Source organism: Pristis pectinata, chromosome 21 (assembly GCF_009764475.1).
Source record: "Pristis pectinata isolate sPriPec2 chromosome 21, sPriPec2.1.pri, whole genome shotgun sequence".
In the NCBI taxonomy this organism is placed as follows: Eukaryota; Metazoa; Chordata; class Chondrichthyes; order Rhinopristiformes; family Pristidae; genus Pristis; species Pristis pectinata.
The window spans coordinates 14,891,252-14,915,468 of record NC_067425.1 but is presented as its reverse complement, the minus strand read 5'-3'; the positions used below and the strand labels follow the sequence as shown (position 1 = coordinate 14,915,468).

Here is a 24,217-nt window from a genome sequence, read left to right as displayed (position 1 = left end):
GAGGAAGAGGCTCAGTGAGTACGAAAGAAAAGCTGTAATAAGACGGAGAAATTCAGCAGTCACCGAGAGAGATTCAGGTGAGAGGCCGAGAGTTCACGTTATGGATAAGCTAAGTCCTCCCAGGCCTATGCAGTTTACTGGCAATCTAAACGATAATTGGAAATGCTTCAAACAGCGATTCAACATATATTTAGATGCTAGTGGAGTGGGAAGGAATGACGAAAAATTGAAAGTGCCCATTTTTCTGCACGTGATTGGCAAAGATGCTTTGGACATCTATAACAGCTTTCAAATTGAAGAGACAGCTTTTGAGTTGGGCACTTTGATGGAAAAATTTGAGGATTATTTTATCCCAAGTAAAAACATCACATTTGAGAGATATAAATTTGTTTCCTGTGACCAGAAACGAGGTGTTAGCTTCGACCAATACTTAGCTGAGCTTCACACACTGAGTAAGTCTTGTGAATTTGGAGATTTGAGAAACTCACTAGTTAAAGAATGAATAGTTTGTGGAATTCCACATAACAGACTCAGAGAAAGACTGTTGCGTGAAAAAGATTTGACCCGGAAAAAGGCGGTGAATATGTATAGGTCAGCAGAAACCACACGAGCACAAGCTAAGGAGCTGTACAGAGCAGACACAACAATACATGCTGTGAAAACAGAGAAGCAGCTCCCAAGGCATTTCCGAAAGCAACAACAAAGCAAAGAGGAAGGGTCAAACAGCAAATGCAGCAGACGTGGAGGTAGACACATTCCAAAGATGTGTCCTGCTTATGGGAAGTCCTGCAATAGCTGTGGGAAGAAGAATCACTTTGCAAGGTGCTGCAAAGCTGGGGCTAACAAGAGAAAGGTGCACACAGTTGATGAGAAAATAGAGGAATTCTTTGCAGATTCTGTACAGACTGTGGCTGCTGGTAAAACAGAATGGATTGTTCCAGTAACTGTGAATGAGACAGTAATTCCATTCAAGCTTGACACCGGAGCTCAAGTGAATCTGTTATCCATGGATGATTATAAGACTCTCGCAGTAAAGAGTAAGATTTACCCTGTAAAGTTAAAAGTGACAGGCTACACTGGAGAGAAAGTTCCAGTAAAAGGGGGCTGTATGGTGACCTTTAAGCACAAAGGGCAGCACTTAAAATCATAGCTGCTGTTTGTAGAAAAGAGAGTACAGCCAATATTAGGTCTGAGTGCATGTGAAAAGCTCAACATAGTGAAAAGAGTTTTCATAGTAGCTTCATATACCAAAGATGACCACACAACACTCATGGAAGAGTATGCAGCTGTCTTTGAGGGGCTCGGATGCTTACCTGGTGTACACAAAATTCACATATATGAGGCAGTGGCTCCTGTTGTCCATGCATGTTTCGTTTCAACTTAGAGATAACCTTAAACAAGAACTAGCACGCATGGAATGGATGAATGTCATACGGAAAATTGAAGAACCAACAGATTGGGTGAGTTCACTGGTCATTGTGCAAAAGAAAAATGGAGCATTACGGATATGTCTAGACCCAAGAGATCCCAATAAAGCCATCAAGAAGGAGCATTTTAAATTGCCAACATGGGAGGAGATGATGTCCTGGTTTTCAGGTGCCAAATGGTTTAGCAAGCTCGACGCATCGTCTGGGTTTTGGCAGATGAAGCTTGATGAGGCAAGTTCGAGACTGTGTACTTTTAACACACTGCAGGGAAGATATCACTATCTTCGGCTGCCATATGGGATCCTGTCCGCACCAGAAATCTACCATAAAACCATCCACGTGATTTTTGAGGGCATACCTGGTGTCGAGACCATGATGGATGACATCATCATCTGGGGGTCCACCAAGGAGGAACATGATACTCGACTGAGAGAAGTGCTTGACGTGACAAGGAATATCAATTTGAAATTAAATAAGGAGAAATATGAGTTTGGTGTTAAGACACTGACCTTCATAGGAGATGTCATATCTGAAGAGGGAGTGAAGCCTGACCCAAGAAAGACGTCAGCCATAGAAAACATGGAGAGGCCCCAAAACAAAGAGGAGGTGAGACGTTTCTTAGGGATGGTGACTTACCTGGCTAAGTTTATCCCTCGACTGTCAACAGTGTCAGCACCACTTAGGTCACTCCTTGAGCAACAAAATGAATGGATTTGGTCTCATGAGCAAGAAGAGTGTTTCCAGACATTGAAAAGGGTCCTAACTGAAGAGCCCGTGCTGAAGTTTTATGATCCGGAAAAGTGTATCAGGATATCAGCTGATGCATCCCAGCACGGCCTTAGATCAGTACTACTGCAGCAGCATGATGGCACATGGCAACCTGTGACCTATGCATCAAGGACTTTAACAAGTGCAGAAGCCAACTAAGCACAAATAGAGAAAGAGCTTCTCGCCAGTACATATGCATGTGAAAGGTTCCATCAGTACATCTATGGACAAGTTATTGAAGTGGAGACAGACCATAAACCATTGGTCTCAATTATGTTCAAACCACTGAATGACTGTCCCATGACGATACAGCACATGTTGATAAGGCTGCAGAAATATGATGTGAAGATGATCTACACACTGGGAAAATATATGTTTGCTGCTGATGCGCTGTCTCGAGCAGTCGACAAGACAGAAAAGAGTGACCCACAGGTTAATGCAGATATACAGGCCTATGTTGACATGATTGTCACCTCTCTTCCAATATCTCCGGATAGAACAGAGCAGATTAGGAAAGCAGCAGAGGCAGATGAAACAATGAAAGTACTCAAGGATACAATACAGAAAGGATGGCCAGCAGCAAAGGATGACTGTCCAGTGTGTATTCGGGATTATTGGGCATGCAGAGCCGAACTGTCAGTAGTGAAGGATATGGTCTTCAAAGCGAACGGGTTTGTTATTCCAGTGTCACTGTGCAAGGAGATGCTCCAGAAAATACACGAAGGGCATCTTGGGGAGGAAAAATGTAAACATAGAGCATGTGAAGTGATGTACTGGCCAAGAATGAACCAAGACATCAGCCGGACCACTGCTTCATGTGAAATATGCCTTACCTACAGACCAAAGCAGCAAGCAGAACCACTTACACCACACCCTGTACCAGACAGGCCGTATTTCAAAGTTGAAGTGGATTTGTTTGACTGGGAAGAGCCATATAGTTGTAACAGACTATTTTTCCAATTACCCAGAGGCTGCGACACTGCAATCAACTTCCAACAAAGCAGTTATCACATTCCTGAAAGCTGTGTTTGCGAGGCATGGGGTTCCATGTGAAGTAGTATAAGACAATGGTCCACAATTTTTGAGCTGTGAATTTGAATCCTTTGCCAATGTTTTGGGGTTTCGACATATAACCTCAAGCCCGCATCACCCAAAATCTAATGGCCTAGCAGAGTTCAGTTAAGGTGGTGAAGGGCATCATGAAGAAAGCACAAGATGGACGAGAGGATTTCCACAGAAGTCTAATGATTTACAGAAGTTCGCCACTGCAGAACGGCCTTTCACCAGCCCAAATGCTGATGGGTAGACGCATATGCACTAACATTCCAATACATGAAAACCTGTTGACACCTGAAGGAACACACAAGGTCAAACAGGCTAAAGAGGAAGGGAAAGTAAAACAGAAACAGAATCACGACAAGACAGCGAAAAGCCTACCAGTCCTGAAGCCTGGGGATCAAGTGTGAATCTGGCACGTGATCCATGCAAGGAGTTGTGCAAGAGGAAGTAAATCCACATTCATACCAGATCCAGATGGAGCGAGGGACACCTCTGAGGAGGAACCGCGTGGATTTAGGACCACAAGCTCCAACCCATGGCTGTGACCCGTCCCCTGTCAGTACACCAAAGGGACCAGCATATGGAGAAAATGAACATGTGGACCAGAGTTCCCAGGAAAACACCAATGCAGCAAATGAAAGCAACACACCTGCAAGAATAAGTACCAGACCAAAAAGGACCATAAAACCACCTCAGAGACTGATTGAAAGCTGCTGAGTGGACAAGGGTTCTAGGCAGGTTTATAAGGACAAAGTATTGTGTTTGTTTTTCTTTAAAGGGGGAAGATGTGTTATTATGTGTGGTTATGTAGTTATAATAAAGAACTACAGTTCCCAGTAGGCAATGCAAGGGGTCACATGGGAGAACAGGAAGTGGCTGTGAAAGAGCAAGAAAGCAAGCCAGCCTGTCTGTTGCAGTCGGTGCGGTTGTTGTTGTTTTAATAAATGTTCAGACGTGAAACCCACGCGAAGTTTGCCTCTTGATGAAGGACAAACATAACAGGGTCCTGACCCGAAACATTGACCTCCTGCTTTTCTCCACAGCTGCTGCCTGGCCTGCTGAGTTCCTTCAGCATCATACTGTTTTTCATCTAGATTCCAGCATCTGCAGTCCTTTTGTTTCTCTATTTCCCTAGTGAAATGGAAATTCCTGAATGGAAGTCCCAACCATGAAAGGAATGTTGAATATATGAGGCATATTGTGAGTGATAGTTTGCATTTGGTTCAGCCATGAATCTTTAAAATTATCTCAGACCCTTGACTGATACTCTGCCTTAAGACTCTGTGCTACTTGATGTCAACTGTAGATCAGTGAGAGTACTCTCCCCTCCATCTCAAGAGGTTATGGATTTGAACCCCATTCCAGATACTAAGCTGACACGCCAGTGTAAAATTGATGGAGTACTCTGTTGCCAGGTGAAATGTGAAACAGGTGGGTGAAGATCAATCCCAAAGTGCTACTTAGGACAGCAGAGGAAGTTTCCTGGCATTCCACACAATATTTATGCACCAACTAAAATCGCTTAAAGCGATTAATCTTATTTTCATTTGCTATCTCTGGGAGTTATGTGCACAAATTCACTACAGCACAGCAGGAGCTATACTGGATGGTTATTTCATTGTCCTGAGTCCAACTAGTAAATGCAGGCTCTCATATAACTAGTGGCCATCAGCAATCAAGAGAATTAATTCTCAATACCTTAAAGCTTTTAGAGTCACAGAGTCATCGAGTAATACAGGCCCTTTGGCCCAACGCCCATGGTAACCAAGATGCCCATCTAAGCTAGTCCCATTTCCCCTCATTTGGCCCATATCCCTCCAAACCTTTCTCATTCGTGTACCTGTCCAACTGTCTTTTAAATATTGTTATTCTACCGACCTCAACCATTTCCTCTGGCAGCTCATTCCATCTACGCACCATCCTCTGCATGAAGATGTTATCCCTGAGATCCCTTTTAAACCTTTCTCCTCTCGCCTTAAACCTATGCCTTCCAAACCACAATATTTCTCCTCCTAAACTAAAGAGGTTGCAAATCTGCATTGATCGTTTAATTGGACAAAAAGGAAGGAAATTCATCTGCTTTCTCCAGCTTTTTCACCAATTAAAATACCCAATTTATGAACCACCTGCAAAATTTTAATTTAAACATTAGCCCACTCCCACTTTTTACCAACATTTCTTTCTCTGTTTTTCTTAATTTTCTTGCAACTGCAGATATTTCTGGATCATTCCATTGCGAAACAGCCAACAAATAACCTGTGCCCAAAAAAATTTTCCTGATCCTATTGTGTCAGGGTAAACGCTCTGCTTATTTTCTTCGTTCCCCTGATCTCCTTTGGACAATCTTGTTTTCAGCACATGGGCATCTTTGGGAAGAGTAGCATCTAATGACTACATATAATTGCCAATGAGAGGTGATAGCGGTCCACTCTCTTGGGTAGACCTGAGTGGTTTCCTCACTCAGTTCAGAAGACTGTTGGGTCTTAACTATGCTGGTGCGGAAGTGGAGGTCGGACTGGATAATGACAACAGGTGTCATTCCCTAACAAACTATAGTGAGCCAGTTGAGTGTAAGAACAAGTTAACAGCTCCATGGTCAGTCTTGATGATGGCAGCTGTTTATTTACAAGATTTTTTAAACTGAATGTGTTCTGCTTCATTCCTCTCAAGGTTCATTGCCTTTTGCAAGTTTCAAATTATTAAATATAGAAAAGTAATGAGATTTTTAGTATCAGTAAAGAATATTAAAAGTGCAGTAAATTAGCCTCAAGAAAGAAAACTATGAAGGATTAGGGTTATTTACTGTGGCATCAACTGACGCACAGTGCCCCTTCATGGTCAGAAGATGATACTACATGCTAACAAGTCACATCAGAATCAGGTTATCACTGATACATGCTGTGAAATTTGTCATTTTGCGGCAGCAGTACAGTGCAAGACATGAAAATTACTATAAATCACATAAATAAATAGATAAATGGATAAATGAATAGATAGACAGACAAATAAATAAATAAATAAATCGTGTGAAAGGAATAACGCAGAGGAATCAGCAACTGTGCTTGTTGGTTATTGAGATGAGCACAACATTTAGTGAAAATGCAAATAGCTACTTAATGAATAATTCAGCTACTTTATTGTCCCTTCTGCTCAGGGAATAACAGCCATTTTGGAACTTAGTTAAATAGACAATACTTATAGCCCTCCCAAGCCAGTAAGTTAGCCTCAAGCAAGAAAAGCCTCAAGAGCCCACATCACATCCAAGCCAATGCTTATAAGGCAGGCTCTTTACAGCAGTTGTCACAGGGCAGCATCAGGACTGGCGATGTTGCTGAGGTCTACAGCAGCAGCTCAGTGGCTGTGGTGGCTGGGATTTGCTATCTCTCCACAAACTAAAGACGAAATGCGAGTCCTTCCTGGTTTCCACAGCTCTGTTACTGAAGCCTTCCAGATCCTTCAGCACTTCACAACCAATGAATGGTGTTCAGTTATATTAGTATTGATAACTGTGTGTTGTGAATTTTCCAAGTCATTCAACAAAAGAGCACAATATGCTGTTTTGCATCCCTTGTACAATAAGATGAACTCTTGACCTTACAATCTACCTTGTCATGGCCTTGCATCTTATTGTCTGCCTGCACGGCACTTTCTCTGTAACAGTAAAATTTTATTCTGCATTCTGTTATTGGTGGCACCGGAGCATGGCGACTCGTTGCAAGCTGCTCTCTACAGATCTACTCATTACCCTTACTATAATCATTCTATTGTTTTTACCTGTACTACCTCAATGCACTCTGTACTAACTCAATGTAACTACACTGTGTAGTGAATTCACCTGTACGATTGGTATGCAAGACAAGTTTTTCACCGTACCTCGGTACAAGTGACAATAATAAACCAATACCAATACGAACCTCAATGTACTGATGTGATGCAGTGATCTGTATGGATGTCTTGCAAAATAAAGTTTTTCACTGTACCTCAGTACATGTGACAATAATAAACCAATTTACCAACTTTTTAAAATACTAATTACGTGTCTAAGGTTGGTGGAAGAATCTTGTATAGGACATAAATTGACATTGCTTAGGTGGGCTAAAAGGCCTACTTCTACACTGTGGACTCTTGGTTAACTATTTGTAACATTAAGCTACATTTTCTGAGTCTGAATGTTAATTCATTCCACTGAAAGTGCTTTGGTTATTGAACCCTGCCAATATGTGGCTAAAGAATTGTCATCAACATTAGTCTTATAATATGGAGAATGGAAAAAAGTGAGTGTTAAAATAAGCGAAGGTAGCATGGTAATGCCACTAGTAGAACTGCGCCAGAGACCTAGGTTCAATCCTGACCTCCAGTGCTGTCTGTGTGGAGTTTGCATGTTCTCTCTGTGATCGCGTGGGTTTCTTCAGGGAACTCCTGTTTCCTCCTACATCCCAAAGGCATGTGGGTTGGTAGGTTAATTGGCCACTGTAAATTGTCCCTATTGTGTAGGTGAGTGGTAGAATCAGTGGGGGGGGGGGCGAGGTTGGGGGGGTGGGCTAGTGTGGATCAGAATGCGGGGAGAATAAAAAATGAGATTAATGTAGGATTAGTGTAAGTGGGTGGATGATGGTCAGTGTGAACTCAATGGGCCAAAGGGCCTATTTCTGTGCTGTATCTCTCTGTGACTCTGTAAAAGCCAATGATGAATACAATTTTGATTCCCTTTAGTGCCAGTAAAACACTATGGAATCTTAATGCATTATGGGTTTCAACATCCCCACTGAACCACAATTAATTTAATTCAATCACAATGTAAAATGATCAGTGCTTGTAAATGCCTTAATAACTAGTAAATATGATCCAGCCACAACTAGTACAGGAGCTGTAAATGCCACGAAGTACAGATGCACTTTATTTGGTTAAGAATGCAAACAGGAATGAAATGCAGTCTGACAAATATTAGTACAGTTGTTCCTATCATTCTACTCCAAAGACCACCTCTGCACAGATCCTGTGATCACCTTGCAGTTCGTGGAGGTAAACAAGCAGGAACATAGAAACAGGAGTCAGCCAATCGGCCCTTTGAGCATGATCCACCATTTAATTAGATCACAGCTCATGTGCAGATTATTCCATCCACCCACCTGATTTTGTCTTCATCTCCCTTAACACTGAGTTAATCAAAATCTACTATTCCTCTCATAATTACAATTCGTAATTGAGCAAGCCTTCTGTGGGGGAGAAAATGGGTTCCAAAGTCCAATGTTTTTCACATCCTCTCATAAACCCAATCTGAAATTAGTATCAAAGGCAAATAATTTTTGCATATCCCAGTGTACATCTGTCATAAAGTGAGATACAGTTGCCATGTACAATAATAATAATCAGGTGTGGTCCACGATTCCAACTGATTACATTTCTGACTTATTCCCCCAGTGTGTCGGCTGTGGAGCACATTTGCCTCCGATTCCGATTTTATATTCACCTCCCATTCCAGAGATTTGAAAACAAAGTTGCAGGCTGATGCTCCAATGGGGACCAGTGCTGGGGCTGCAATCTTAGGAATGAGACGTGAGGTTAAAGTGATCCACCCCACTGCTGATCTCCTCTCTCCTTCTCCTTTCATTGAACCATCCTTGGAAGCTCCTCCACCCAACTTATCCCAACTTTGGAACTCGACAATCAGCCACCTTCCCCCTTTTCTTTCAATCCCTTGAAACCCCTTGCTCTTGGTCCATCTTTCTCCACTCCGCCATCAGCTCTTCAACAACGACTGTAGCTACTTTCATTGAATCTCCTGCCTACTCCTGCTCAGGTGAAGCATCAAGGGATGTTGTTCCATTTTACAGTTGCTGTGAACCTGGCATTTTTGATGCAGGGGAATCGGGGGCATCAGCAGTAGACTTGGAAACATGCAAAGTCTGAATGTAACGGCAGGACCACATTAGATTTCTTTTACTCGGTTCTTGCCCAAGAGAGGGAAAGATGAAAGGTTCTGTGGCTGCTACTGGAGATCTTTGCACTACAAGGGGACCTGTCAGCAGTGGTGGAGGAACTGGGGTTTGGGGGTGGGATGGGGGGAAGGTGTGCCATTCTATAATGAAGCGCATGTTTGGAGGAGATTAGTGCACAACAGCGCAAAGGTATTATTGGACAGTGGGAAGGAGGAGGATGTGAGATTGCTGAAGCCTTGTTAGAAAGATCGCAGGGTGGGGAAAAAAGATCATTGGAGTGGAATTTTGGCACATCCTAACAGGATTGTTTGTCACATGGGGAAAAGCTGTGCTCTGCCTTCTAGGCACAGTAGTGTAGTGGTTAGCGTAACGTTATTACAGTGTCAGCGACCCGGGTTCAATTCTGGCTGCTGTCTGTAAGGAATTTGTATGTTCTCTCCGTGTCAGCGTGGGTTTCCTCCGGGTGCTCCGGTTTCCTCCCACATTCCAAAGAAGTACGAGTTAGGAAGTTGTGAGCATGCTATGTTGGTGCCAGAAGCGTAACGACACTTGCAGGCTGCCCCCAGAACACTCTACTCAAAAGATGCATTTCACTGTGTGTTTCGATGTACATGTGACTAATAAACAAATCTTATCTTAGTTAGAGCTGAATAAAAATCTACCTGCTCCTGCCTCCCTTAAACTGCCAAGGGAAGCTTGGATCCCAGGTTTGATGATAAAGTCTGAGGTGTATAACTTCATTTAAATATGAAAATTAACGCCTTTCTCTCTTTCAACTCCAAATCCCAATCCATTACACCAGAAGATGTCATGTTAACCGTGGGTTGGGACCATGCTTCCTACAGTCTCAGCTCATTGTGAAATTCGCAACTTCTATTGGTCGCATAGCATAGAGAGGTTGTATAATATTCAGTTGCATAACACTGGAGAGGGTAATAGACAGCTGGAGCTGTTGGATGGAACCAGGGATGGTTGGGGAATCCTCACTTCCTGGTTTTCACTCCTTTTATTTTGGGAAGCACCTCTTCGTTAGATTTTCTAGTCACAGCAAAGCCAAGATCAGAGTTTCAGAACGTTTGGAGAATTAGAGACCCAGCTGTGAACCCACACTGCCTGGGCTAGCTCTTTGAAAAATCTAACCTGTTCTGAAAGTAGGCTGGCCATGGACTTCAGCATTTTAAACAACCAACACAAGCTGCTGGTCTAATACTAATCACAGTGTGCTTTTTCTCTGGCTGGGAGCCAGCACTTCGGCAGAAATCTTAAAGCCCAGCACTGGTGTGTGTTTAAACCAAGAGAGATATTGCCACCCTGATGTATATGCTGATGGCTGGCCCTTTTCAGAATTGGTGGACTATTCAGAGAATGCAATGGAGGAGGTTTCTCAGTTCCCAGGTTTGGAAACTGGCCCACACCCTAAACCCAGTTCAAGTACAACAGTCTCATGAAAATCAATGGAAAGGAACAGCTGCTAGGTGAATGGCAAGTAGATGTTTTTTCATTTGATGTAATTTACTTAGTTTAAATGCAATTAACTGTTTCTAAGCCCATAAATCTGTTTTTTTTAGTGTTTGTTTTCTAAGGAAATTAAATTTTGAAATATTATCTTTGTACGTTTGCATAATGAATGTTGAGAGAAAACATGCATGTAGTACACAAACAAACAGTAATAGTTTCTATGAATATATAAATAGGAAGAGGGTAGCTAAGGTAAATGTGGGGCCTCTAGAAAATGAGGCTAGTGATTTAATAACAGAAACAAAGAGCTGGAATAGATGTTGAATTATTGTTTTTGCGTCAGTCTTCACCATAAAAGACATTGCTAATGTACCTAAGATATCAGACTGGCTAATTTGAAATAACATGGTAGAACTTACAAAATCCCAATTGCAAGGGATAAAGAATTGGAGAAACTCGGGGGGGGGGGGGGGTGGTTGGGGAGGGTGGGTGGTGAAAGGCAGACAAGTTGCCAGGACCCAGTGGACTGCATACTAGGATTTTCAAGGAACTGGCTGAAGAGATAATCGACCCATCAGTTGACGTTTCTCATAATTCGCTAAACTCCAAGAAGGCACCAGAAAATTGGAAAACAGCCAATGTGACTCTCTTGTTCAAAAAAGGAGAAAGGCAGAAGGCTGGGAAGAACAGACCAGTTAGTTTAACAGCTGGTATTGGCAAGGTACTAGAGTCAATAATCAAAAAACATAACAGCTAATCGTTTAGGAAAGCTGAATATAATTAAACCTAGTCAACATAGTTTTATGAAAAGTAAATCACACTTCACAAATGTGGTCAAATTCTTTCAGAATGCAACAGGGAGAGTTGATAGAGGGGAACCTGTAGGTGTAATGTATTGAGATTTCCAAAAGACATTTGACAAGGTGCCACATAAGAGGCTGGTGCATAAATTAAAAGCCCACAGTATCAGAGGAAGTGCATTAGAATGGATTGAAAACTGGCTGTCTCATAGGAAACAGAGAGTTGGAACAAATGGGTCCTTTTCAGACTGAATACTACAGGGATCAGTTCTTGGCCCACAAGTTTACACTATTTATTTTAATGACCTGGAGGGAGAAAGAGCATGTAAGGTTTTCAAATTTGCCGATGATATGAAAATAGGTGGAAGGGCATATTGTGATAAGGATACTGTGACTTTGCAATGCGATGAAGATAGATTGAGTGAGTGGGCAAAAGGCTGGCAAAAGGAGTTTAATGTGGGGAAGCACAAGGTCATGCACTTCAGTAAGAGAAATCAAAAGGCAGATTATTTTCTAAATGGAAAATGCAAATGAGTAAAGTATAAATGGAGCTAGGCATTTCAGTGCATGAATTATGAAAAGCTGCCAGGCTGGTCCAATGGGTAGGCATGGTAATGTAGCAGTTAGTGTCACACTATTACAGCGCCAGTGACCTGGATTCAATTCTAGCTGCTGTCTGTAAGGAGTTTGTACGTTCTCCCCGTGTCTGCGTGGGTTTCCTCCGGGTGCTCCAGTTTCCTCCCACATTCCAAAGATGTACGGGTTAGGAAATTGTAGGCATGCTATGTTGGCGCCAAAAACATGGTGACACTTGCAGGCTGCTGCCAGAACACTCTATGCAAAAGATGCATTTTGCTGCATGTTTCGATGTACATGTGACAAATAAAGATATTGTAGCGGTTACTACCGCGGAATAAAACAAGACTCTACTCGGAGGATTGCCAAACAGAACTGGTTTATTTTCCCGCCTTGTGCGGGCCCTTTAAGGGAGAAAAACTCCCGCCCAAAAAAACCGGCAATGACGTAAGTCCTACGTCATCAGGACTTACCCGCGCGCGGGTTCTCCCCGTCGCTCGGAAAGACGAGGCCCGCCGCCATCTTGGGCCTCGTCGCTCCGACGCCGCGCGACCCGACTGCCGAGCCGGTTCGCCCGACTAGACGGTGAGTCGCCACAATATCTTATCTTAAAGTAGTTAAGAATCCCGAGGCCATTTTGCTCTTCATTGCAAATGGCTTGGTGTTTAAAAATAGGGAGGTTTTGTACAGGGTGTTAGTGAGGCCTCGCCTGGAAGACTACATACAGTGTTGGTCCCCTAACCTAAAAAAAGATATAGTAACATTGGAGGCAGTACAAAGGAGATAACCCAGGCTAATTCCTGGGATGAGAGAATTTTCCTGCTAAGAGATAACAAATAGTTTGTGCCTGTGTTCCTTGGAATTTAGAAGAATATGGAATGACCTTATTCAAACATATAAGAGCTTAAGAGTGCTTGACAGGGGAGATGTTGAGATATTTTCACTCGTGGGAGAGTTGGAAACAAGGGGACATAACTACAAGATAAGGGGCTGGTCATTTAAAGCTGAAGTATGTAGAGATTCTTTCTCACAGAGGGTGGCGAATCTCTGGAATTCTCTGCCCTGCCGGGTGGTGGAAGCTGGATCATTAGAGCTTAGTGGAATGGTGTCATGACAACAACCTTGCCCTCAATGTCAACAAAACTAAAGAGCTGGTCATTGACTTCAGGAAAGGGGGCGGTGTACATGCACCTGTCTACGTCAATGGTGCTGAGGTCGAGAGGGTTGACAGCTTCAAGTTCCTGGAAGTGAACGTCATCAACAGCCTGTCCTGGTCAAATCACGTAGATGCCGTGGTCAAGAAAGCTCACCAGCGCCTCTACTTCCTCAGGAGGCTAAAGAAATTTGGTTTGTCCCCTTTGACTCTCACCAACTTTTACCGATGCACCATAGAAAGCATCCTATCAGGATGTATCACGGCTTGGTACGGCAACCTCTCTGCCCAAGACCGCAAGAAGCTGCAAAGAGTTGTGGACACAGCCCAGCGCATCACAGACACCAGCCTCCCCTCCCTGGACTCTGTCTTTACCTCTCGTTGTCTTAGTGTAGCAGCTAGCATAATCAAAGACCCCACCCACCTGGGACATTCTCTCTTCTCTCTTCTTCCATCGGGTAGGAGATACAGGAGCCTGAGGGCACGTACCACCAGACTTAAGGACAGCTTCTACCCCACTGTGATAAGACTATTGAACAGTTCCCTTGTACAATGAGATGGACTATGACCTCACGATCTACCTTGTTGTGACCTTGCACCTTATTGCACTGCACTTTCTCTGTAGCTGTGACACTTTACTCTGTACTGTTATTGTGTTTACCTGTACTACATCAATGCACTCTGTACTAACTCAATGTAACTGCACTGTGTAATGAATTGATCTGTACGATTGGTTTGTAAGACAAGCTTTTCACTGTACCTCGGTACAAGTGACAATAATAAACCAATACCAATACCAATAAAGTGGAGGTGGATAAGTATTTGAAAGATCGAGGAATAGAGGGGTGTGGAGAAATGGCACAGAAGAGGAGTTGGGGCCAGCGTAGATCAGCCATGATCATATTAGATGGTGGGGCAGGCTTGAAGGACCTGATAGGCAACTCTTGCTCCTATTTGCTTGTGTAATCAGTTTTAGTGACAGCTGGGGTAGAGCTTCACTGGCTGTCAAGGCCATTCTGCCAGCACATCTGATCACTGATGCTGGGAAAGGCTCAGCATTGTGTATAGAACAGAACAGTACAGCACAGGAACAGACCCTTCGGCCCACCATGTCTGCGCCGACCATGATGCCAATCTAAGCTGATCCCATCTGCCTGCAAATGGTCCGTAACCCTCTCTCCTCTGCCTGTTCATGTGTTTGTCTAAATGCCTCTTGAACATTGCCATCACATGCAGTGCTGATCTGGGTCCGACAATGTGCTGGGAGCTGGGTCCCCAGTGGAAGATTCCACCACTGAGCATGCAGGAAGACAGAAGAGTAGCCCAAAGGCAGCCAGCAATCCTGGCGCAGAGAGAAGAAGTGAATCCTCATTTGATAGCTGCCAGACCAGCGATGTGTGTTGACTTCAATACTTTTGTTCCACCAGCAGAGGTTGCTGTTGCACTTTGGAACAGCAGCAAGGCTGCTTGCAGGAGTGAACAGTCAGAAATCAGTGACCTCGGCTGATATTGTTTGACCTGATGTCCTCCCTCCACTAACCCAGTGGTTGTGGCTGCAACACTTCAAAGACCTCCTTGACCGTGACTCTACCCTCGAAGTGAGAGCCTGGAACACTTTAAAGACCTCCTCAACCACGGCTCTGACTTCGATGTGAGCGCCTTGACTCCATCCCACGGCAACCTGACTTGCAAGAGGATGAGAAGGCTACATCCCAGCTCAAAAAAGCCTCAGGAGCAAACAGGAAATGGTATCCCTGCTGAAATCATAAACACGGCAATGAAAAGCTCAGTCATAAATCCACCATCTCATCACCCACACCTGGAAAGAGGACGTCCTGATGAAGGGTCTCGGCCCAAAATGTCGAGTGTTTATTTCCCTCCATGGAAGCTGCCTGACCTGTTGAGTTCCTCCAGCAGTTTTTGTGTATTGCTCCAGATTCCAGCATCTGCAGAATTTCTTGTGTCTCCCATATATCAGGGGATCTTGGAGATACCATAATTATTTCAAGAAAGGAAATAAGCCCAACTGTGGTAACTGCAGAGAGGTCTCCCTGCTGTCTGCCGCAGGGAAAGTCTTGCCAGGGTGCTCCTCAACTACCTCCTCCCAGTGGTGAAAGAGTTGTTCCCTGAGTCACACTGTGGATTCTGTCCACATTGAGGGAGAGTGGACATGGTCTTCACCATGAAAATTGGCAGTAAACAGTACCAGCTACATGGCCTTCTCAACCTCACTAAAGCCTTTGACTCCATCAATCACATCAATGTCTACAAGACAGATTTTCTGCCAACCTGTCCCTCCTGCACCAAATTGTCCTAGAAATAAGGTTCATGGTGAGACCCAGGAAATCGTGGACCACTTCCCATATCTTGGGTGCTAACAGCAGACATCAATGATGAAATTCACCACTGCCTTCAATGCATCAGCACAGACTTTGTTCAGTTGAGGAAAAGGATATTTGAAGATCAAGACCTCAGACCTGGCTCAAAACTCACGATCTAACAGGTAGCAGTGATTTGCACCCTCCTTTATGCTCCTGACACCTGGACGACCTCCTTCTGGCATTTTAATTCACTAGTAATTGAATTTGGTTTATTATTGTCCCATGTACCGAGATACAGTGAAAAGCTTTTGTTTGTATGGTGTCAATATAGACCATTCCATACATGAGTACATCGAGGTCGTACAAAAGGGAAAAAAAACAGCATGCTGAATATAGTGTTACAGTTACAGAGAAAGTGCAGGCAGACAATTAAAGTACAAGGGCCATGATGAGGTTGATTGAGAGATCAAGAGTTCATCTTTATCATATAAAAAGTCCGTTCAAGTCTTACAATGGTGGGATAGAAGCTGTCCCTGAGCCTGGTGGTATGCGTTCTCAAGCTTTTGTATCTTCTGCTCGATGGGAGGAGAGAGAAGAGAGATTGACCAGAGTGGGAGGGATCCTTGATTATGTTGGCTGCTTTGCCAAGGCAGCAGGAAGTGTAGACAGAGTCAATGGAGGGGAGGCTGGTTTTCGTGATAGACTGGGCTGCATTTACAACTCTGCAATTTCCTGTGATCTTGAGCACTCTAGAGTTACTGTCAATGCTGTCACTGCAAATTCTTCCAAATTCAGTAGAATAATAAGTGAATCAACATCACTGTCCTCTCCCAGGTCAACATCCTCAGCACTAAGGCTGGTTACATTCAGCCGGCTGCATTGGACAGGCCATGTTGCTCGCATACCCAACATCAGACTCCAAAAATAGATATTCTATTTCTAGCTCTGATGTGGGAAAAGATTACCAGGTGACAGAGAAAAAGATTCAAGGACATGGTCAAAGCAATGTAACATTCCTATCCACTGTTGGGAGTCTCTGGCCCAAGACTGCTCAAGATGGAGAAGCAGCATTTGTGATGGTATTGAGAACCTTGAGTCCATGCATCATGAACCCGCAGAAGCCCTACATAAGTAGCGGAAGAACCACCTCACAAGTTACCCACCCAATCACCGCATCAGCCACCTTCTGCTCCACCTGTGCAGAGTCTATAGTTCCCACACTGGCCTCATCAGTCACCCCAGAATCCATAAAACTGGAATGGAAGCTAGCCATCGTAGATCTAGTAGGCAAAGTGTTGCAGCTGCAGTGGGCACTCCTTGGCAATCCCGGTGAACTTCTTACTGAATTTGTCAGGATGAGCCTTCAGTAAATGTCCTGCTGTTCTGGTCTTATTGATGCAAGGAGAGAGAGGGGGGAGACCACTGACCAGTTCACATGTGTGTTGATGATTTCATCACCTCCTCCAAAGGCTTTTCCCCCCCATTTTCAATGGGCTAGGAACCACAATATTTGAGAAGTATCTGGACGAGTACCTGAATCCCCAAGGCACAGTAGCCAAATGCTGGTAAATGGAATGGGTACAGGTATTGAGAACCATGGTGGTTGATGTGGACATGGTGGACCAAAGGCTTTGTTTCTGTGCTGTATGACTCTACGATTCTATGGCTTTATGACACTTTAACCTTTACACTCAGTGCCAATGATGCTGCCAGATCACCCAGGTTGACTACAAACTCAGAGGTAGTGGAGTGAAGTTCCCAAAAACTATAGATAACAAAAACAAAGGCTGGAAGAACTCAGCCAATCAAACAGCATCTGTGGAAAGAGAAAACAGTCAACATTTCATATTCTGAATTGAATTTTTTAAATTGGCAAGAATCTAATTTTAAATAGGTGTCTGTCTGGTATCGGGAATCATTAAATTAAATTTAATTTTACTGTATTCTAAATACAAGATTTTTCATTGGACCTAATCCCACCCAAATTATTCTGAAGAATTATCATGAATGATTAAAATTAAGTGCAGTGCCATTGTTTGGGAAAACCCTGGGTTTGATCACCATACCTTGCTGAGTTAGCTGGTCTCAGTTTGATTGGTGTTAAGAATGCTACAATTGGCCTCCATGCATGTGGGCCTTTGAATGAAAAAATCTTCAGTCCTTCTTCTGAGAATGTGATTCCCCCTGATTTTAGATTCCTTAGCCAGGAGAAACATCCTCCCTGCATCAGCCTTACTGAGCTCTATAGGAATTTTGTAAGCTTCTTAAGATGTTAAGTTTCTCTTTGTAAGGTCACCTTGAGTTGGGCCAAAGGGCCTGTTCCCATGCTGTATTACTCTATGACTTTTATAAACTCTAGAAAATATAGGCCCAGTCTGCTTAATCTGTTGCCAAATAAAAAATTCAGGAACCAGACTGGTGAATCCTTGTGGCGGTCCCTCCACGACAGGTTTCTCAGGTAAGTACATCAAAACTGCACACAAAATTCCAGGGACAGTTTCACCAAGGCCCTCTACAATATCTATAAATAAATAGTTTGCAGATCAATGATATGGATGGTGCTCATGAACAGTCTGTATTTCACTCATTACTATTCTGTTTAAGCATGGTATATCTTACCTTTAAAGTACTGTCTCAGAAGGGTGGTTTTTATATTACCAAGTATTTTAATGGGATCAAAGGAGCAGATTAGTTGAATCAAATTATTATTCAGCTCCTGCAACAAGGGAAACAAAACTACATTAAGTGTTGAAATTTCTATTAAGTCAGAATAGACATAACCAGGTAGAAAATGATGTCTGCTGTGTTCCTATTTATGTGTATCTTCGATTGAATTTCATGGTTGGCACAATAGAACATACCTCTCCATTGTTATATTTTGTAGCACTATGTACATTATTTCCACATGCCTGGAGCACTCGCACAGTGGTGACACCAACCACTGTGTCCGGTTCATTTTATGCCTGTCCCACCACGTAGGCTGAGTGTGAGTTAATATTTCAGGTCAATTATCTTTCATCAGAACTATATTAAGTAAGTTGCAGGTGTCACTGAGCTGCTGAATGTTTCCAGCATTTTCTATTTTTAGATTGGCTTCTCAAGATCTGTAGTAATTTATTTTAGATTTTACACCATATGTGGGACCTTGTTGAGTTCAGTTTAGATGTCACATTTACCTACATTACAATGCTGGCTATATGTCAATGGTTGTAAGCTATTGGGACCTCCTGGGGACATGACAAATGCTGTAGAAGTGTGAGGGTTTTATAACTTATTTTACACATTTGTATACAGGATCTACCTTGTTGTGACCTTGCACCTTATTGCACTGCACTTTATCTGTAGCTGTGGCACTTTACTCTGTACTGTTATTGTTTTTACCTGTACTACATCAATGCACTCTGCACTAACTCAATGTAACTGCACTGTGTAATGAATTGACCTGTACGATCGGTTTGCAAGAAAGTTTTTCACTGTATCTCAGTACAAGTGACAAAAATAAACCAATACCAATACCAATTGCACAGGAATTTACAGCCTCATTTGTGACACAAGATGCAGTTGGAATAGTCCAGGGCAGGGGCACATTTGTAGTTTCGCACTGCTGGTGAAATGTTTGGGACAACCATTTCGAGCACCTCATTGCTGAGCTCCTTTCCTGGTCATTTCAAAAAGTTAATAGCTCATTACTTAACATGTTCTAGTAGTGGGAGAAAGGTTGATTTGTTGAGATGAGGCCTTGTGAGCAAGGGAAGAGACCACCGGCACACAATAGTCAGTGTATTGCACCAGGCTCCAAAGATGTTGGCCTATAATTGAGCCCTGGGCTACAGCTACCTGATCAGAAGCAGGATGCTCAGCAATTAGGGTCCTTAAGAATTCCAACCAGTCCTGATCTGATCCTGGGAGTAGCTTCTGTGCATCATGGATCAACTAAGAATCACTGACTAGTGACACAGACTTTTGTGGGAACTCCAATGGCGCCTTTAAGGACTGCTGCTCTAGTCCATTGTCAACAGGGTTGGGATGCATAGCACACACAGACAACTAGAGACCTAATGTCAGCGTTGAAGGTGCAAGTTGCATTTTTAAAATGCCTAGCTGATTTCGGCACACTGTCACAGTCAATGTCTTTCCAGGGAAGGATAAGGTTGTGACTTACAATTGGTTTCCCCGATCTTATTCACTCAAAAAGGAAGTACAGTAATATCAATTTTTTCCCTTCCCTACCCCCAACAACAACTTGACCACTGGGATCATCATATATTTTAAGCAGTGTGCCATTCAACTGAAGTCCATAAATATACTTGCTCTCTGTGTCTTACGCAGGTAACTAGGAGGATTATCAATTGATTTTAGCTTTCCTAATCCAGTACTGAGGATCATATTAAGGTCTATAAATATCACCAATTTAATTCAGTTGATTCATAAATTGGGAACCTAAATGTCAAGGCTATTTTACTGACAACTGTATCCAATAAGCATAGATAAGCATATGGAGGAATTTAAGATAGAGGGATATGTGGGAGGAAGGGGTTAGATAGTCTTAGGTGTGGTTTGAAGGGTGGCACAACATGGTGGGCCGAAGGGCCTGTATTGTGTTGTATTGTTCTATGGTGCTATGGAATAGGAGGCCATTTGGAATATCAGTCTGTGCTGGCCCTCAGAACAGTCCCATCAATCCCATTCTCACAGATCACAAAGAAATGCTGGTTATGTGAATTATGAATGATAAAGAAATGGAGGGCTATGTGGGAGGGAAGGGTTAGATAGATCTTAGAGCAGGATAAAATGTCGGCACAACATTGTGGGCCGAAGGGCCTGTACTGTGCTGTAATGTTCTATGTTCTATAAGCAGTATATTGATATGTTGCAACTTTACTGTTACTTTTTCTATATCTATTCCCAGGATGTGAGCACCACTGGCAAAATTGGCATTTCTTGATCAGTCAGAGTTGTTCTTCTGAAAGACTTGCCAGGTCACTTCCCAGGGCTATTACTACTCAGCCATATTATTATGGGATTAGAATCACTTCTAGCTCAGACCATCTTAGGTAATACAACACACTTGTTCCATGGTCACATATTCTTTCACCTAATTCCAGATATAAATTTAACACAGAGTTCAAATTCTCAAATTGGGGTAATGGGATTTTAATTTCTGTTGTTGAGATTATTAGCCCCTAGGCCACTGTTGCAGTAAGAAAAGTACTAAACCTTCATGGCTGATCAGTAAACTCTAAAACCTAGTGGAAAGAAATTTATTAGATAAGTATATTTCAGTTTTTTTTCCAGTTAGAGAATTCTTCACCTGGAAACTGAAGCAGATGATTTATTTGTAAAAGAGCAACTTGTTTCATTTAGCAGTTTTATCCTAGGAAGATGTCCCAAGACAATTGTGTAAGCTTGCTAAATTAAACTTGAATGCACATTCAATCTGAGTCCAAATGAAGGGTCTCGATGCGAAACGACGACTGTCCATTTCCCTCTATAGGTGCTGCCTGACCCATTAAGTTCCTCCAGCTTTTTATGTGTTGCTGTACATTCAACCTAATGGCTTTGCCAACTTTCTCTTCCATCCTTAACTAAAGCAGTGGCCATGGTTGAATTGTGAATTTTAAACATGAATGTGGAGAGGCATTTCAAACATGGCATGGGAACATGCTCAGAAGCTGGTCACTGGATAAGTGATTTTAATCCAGAATCACTGGGATGAATAGAGTAACCTCATTACTGCACAGGCTGATATCAGGAAATTTAAACTTTCCTGTCTCTATCCTTCAGCAGAGGGAGTTAAACATTAATTTTTCGATGAATATGTTTTCTGGTTTTGGAGTTGCTTGATTATAGTTACTCTCATACCTCTTTGAACTGGCTCCAGGTGAGGACTTCCACATTGTTCTTTGGTTTCACAAGATGGAACACAATTTTAAAAATCTTATGCACCATTGGTGGAGGATCTCCAGAGCTCTTGAGCTCTTCAAGTTCTTGCTCAGTCAGATGACTGATATTTTCAGTCATTTCCTGCAACATTAATTGATGAAACAGTACTTTCTCACGGTCTTCGTATTCATGATCAGAAGCTGGAAAGAATCAAAGGAAACAAAATTTAAATGTAAGAAAGCAGATATTAATGTTGGCCGCTATCCTGTCTCTGTATCTAACCACTTAATTGTCAATTATTGAAGATGCATTAAACGTAGCTTATAAAATTTGTGTATCCTCATGTAGTATTATGAAGAGATACTATATGTATATTAGACTATATACTGGAAACAACAAGAGGGCACAGACTTAATTTCTCTGTAAACTAATGCTCTTTGATTGCCATGGTGGGATGATTAGGTCACTGTAAAAAAAATTAATCCTGATATGTATATCAATTTACTCTATGCAAAGAGAAGTCTGCAATCAACAGCATTTGTATTTATATTATAGCAAAGAAGGAAATATTTCAAATGGCAGTATTTTTTCCACTGAATTATGTTGATTTTAGTTGAATTATGTTAATTCAACTAACCCGGGGAGGTACAGTATTGTCACTTGGGCCAGCGTCAATGCTCTTGGGTTGGGGGAAGGAAAAATCAGACACTTGAATTAACTGGAAAATGTGCAAGAGCTCATTTATAATGTCCCCCTCCCCAGTATCAGATTGAACTGCTGATGCTCCGGTCCAGATTCTCTGATGCATTTTAAAGGTTGCAGAAAAAATTTGTTTTAACTGGTTAAAAATAAAACACTGAGCAGAAGATACAGGCTTTACTTTCAAACCTCATAATTAAGGGATGTGCAAGATGACCAGCTGCCATTTATGGAACTGTACCCCAAAATTAGGCCTACAGGAAAAGGACCAGGTGATTAAATTTGATTATGTAATACTCTGCAAACTTCTCTCAGCTGACCATGCACATAGTGAGGTGAAATAATATTACTTTTCCTAAAGTTAAGACAGCAAGATAATGTTCTGCCAGTTACACAGTGATGTGGGGGTACGGTTAACAATTTAAAATTGGGTTTTGTGAAGGTGTTTTTAGGCATGCTGGTTGACATGTTGGAATTCCAGTTCCTCACACAGTGGGTCACGTTGTGTATAGGAGAGGTGCTGAAAGTACGAAAGTAGCAGTAATACTGATTCCAATAACCAGATGCTCCTCCTTCATTTTTTTCTAATTGCATCACACTCAGCAGAGGCTTTGGGAACAGTAAAGACTAACCAGCCAACAACACTGAACATTGTGTTGAACATTGGGTCTACCTCTGTGGGTTTGATTTCTACTGTGAATTTTCTTCCCTCTCAGCATAATCACGGAATTGGGATTTAAATTAAGACCTATGATAAGTGGTTCAACTTTCTGAACAAGACCTTTCAGGGCTCTTCCCTCACATTCCCCACCATTAGAAGATTTTTGTGTTAACAATTAGTTTCAGCATTTCCACAGGGTGGTACTTTGTGACTGCCGTTATTATAATGATGAAGAGGATGGGTAATGGAAGAAAGTGCTGTTAGTTAGCTTTAAGTGTCTATGCTTTCTGAGCACATTTCACAGTGTTCAGATTGCTGATGTTGGCATCAAACCTGTTTTTGGTATTGGGATTGGTTTATTATTGTCACTTGTATCAAGGTACAGTGAAAAACTTGTCTTGCATACCGTTCGTACAGGTCAATTCATTACACAGTGCAGTTACATTGGGTTAGTACCGAGTGCATTGATGTACTACAGGTAAAAACAATAACAGTACAGAGTAAAGTGTCACAGCTACAGACAAAGTACAGTGCAATAAGGTGCAAGGTCACAACAAGGTAGATCATGAGGTCATAGTCCATCTCATTATATAAGGGAACCATTCAATAGTCTTATCACAGTGGGGTAGAAGCTGTCCTTGAGATGTGATTGCTCTATTCCAGGATTACTAAGGAATCGGAAGTTACACCAACTCATGAAGTAGGATGAATTCTGACCTGTAACTGGCATTGCATGAGGCTTATGTCTATCTACCTCACACACTTGCCATCTTATTATTCTTGATCAACCAATAAAAACAGAAAGAAATCATGTTACCTGCAGACAAAGTCCCTGCTGCCCCAGTAGCTTTCTTTACAATTATGGTGCAGGCTTGATTAAGAATGTGCAGCATCTTCAGCAGGCTCCTGTACTCATGGGCCATGAGCTCATGTTTCGACCCCAGGTCAATGTCAAGTATTGCCAGAGCTCTCCCTTCAGTGTCTCTCAGTGGCACACAAATATATTTTCCTTTATATGTTGTGGAGAAGACTACTTCTGAGTTATCAGCACATCTGAAGAGGTAGTTTCTGATTGTAAAGAATATTGAAGATAAATTAGGTTTGTACCGTAGATGAACGTTAAGCAGAGAGGCAATATGTATCTGCTGCGATCACTTAGCAAAGAGGAATTTTATCTCTTCTGCCTACTTACACCAGCTCTTAAAAATATTGGGCCCTATTCACCTTAGTGATATTGTTGTGCATCTGAAAACCTGGCTGTGAACTTCAGTCACAAATCCATAGCTGTATCTATCTGGGAAGTTCAGGATTTTCCAGGGGACCTCAAGAATGCTGCAATTATGACCACCTACAAGAAAGGAGGTAAGTTCGACTTTGGTCCCTGCAGGACATCTCCCTTCTATCTACTACAGGGAAAGTCATTGGCAGCATCCACCTCAACCACCCCCTCCCAGTGGCAGAAGAGCTGGTCCT

At 42.5% G+C, this 24,217-nt stretch overlaps 1 protein-coding gene across 1 annotated transcript in view; it reads right to left on the bottom strand.

Moving 5' to 3' along the window:
• LOC127581491 (EF-hand calcium-binding domain-containing protein 5-like) overlaps positions 1-24,217 on the bottom strand; it is a 131,925-nt gene that overhangs the window by 15,870 nt on the left and 91,838 nt on the right. Inside the window, exons 16-18 of the mRNA XM_052035952.1 lie at positions 23,562-23,812; positions 21,364-21,584; positions 18,121-18,217 (exon numbers count right to left, since the gene is read on the bottom strand). Coding sequence (XP_051891912.1) covers positions 18,121-18,217; positions 21,364-21,584; positions 23,562-23,812 — 569 coding nt within the window. The remainder of the gene's footprint in view (positions 1-18,120; positions 18,218-21,363; positions 21,585-23,561; positions 23,813-24,217) is intronic.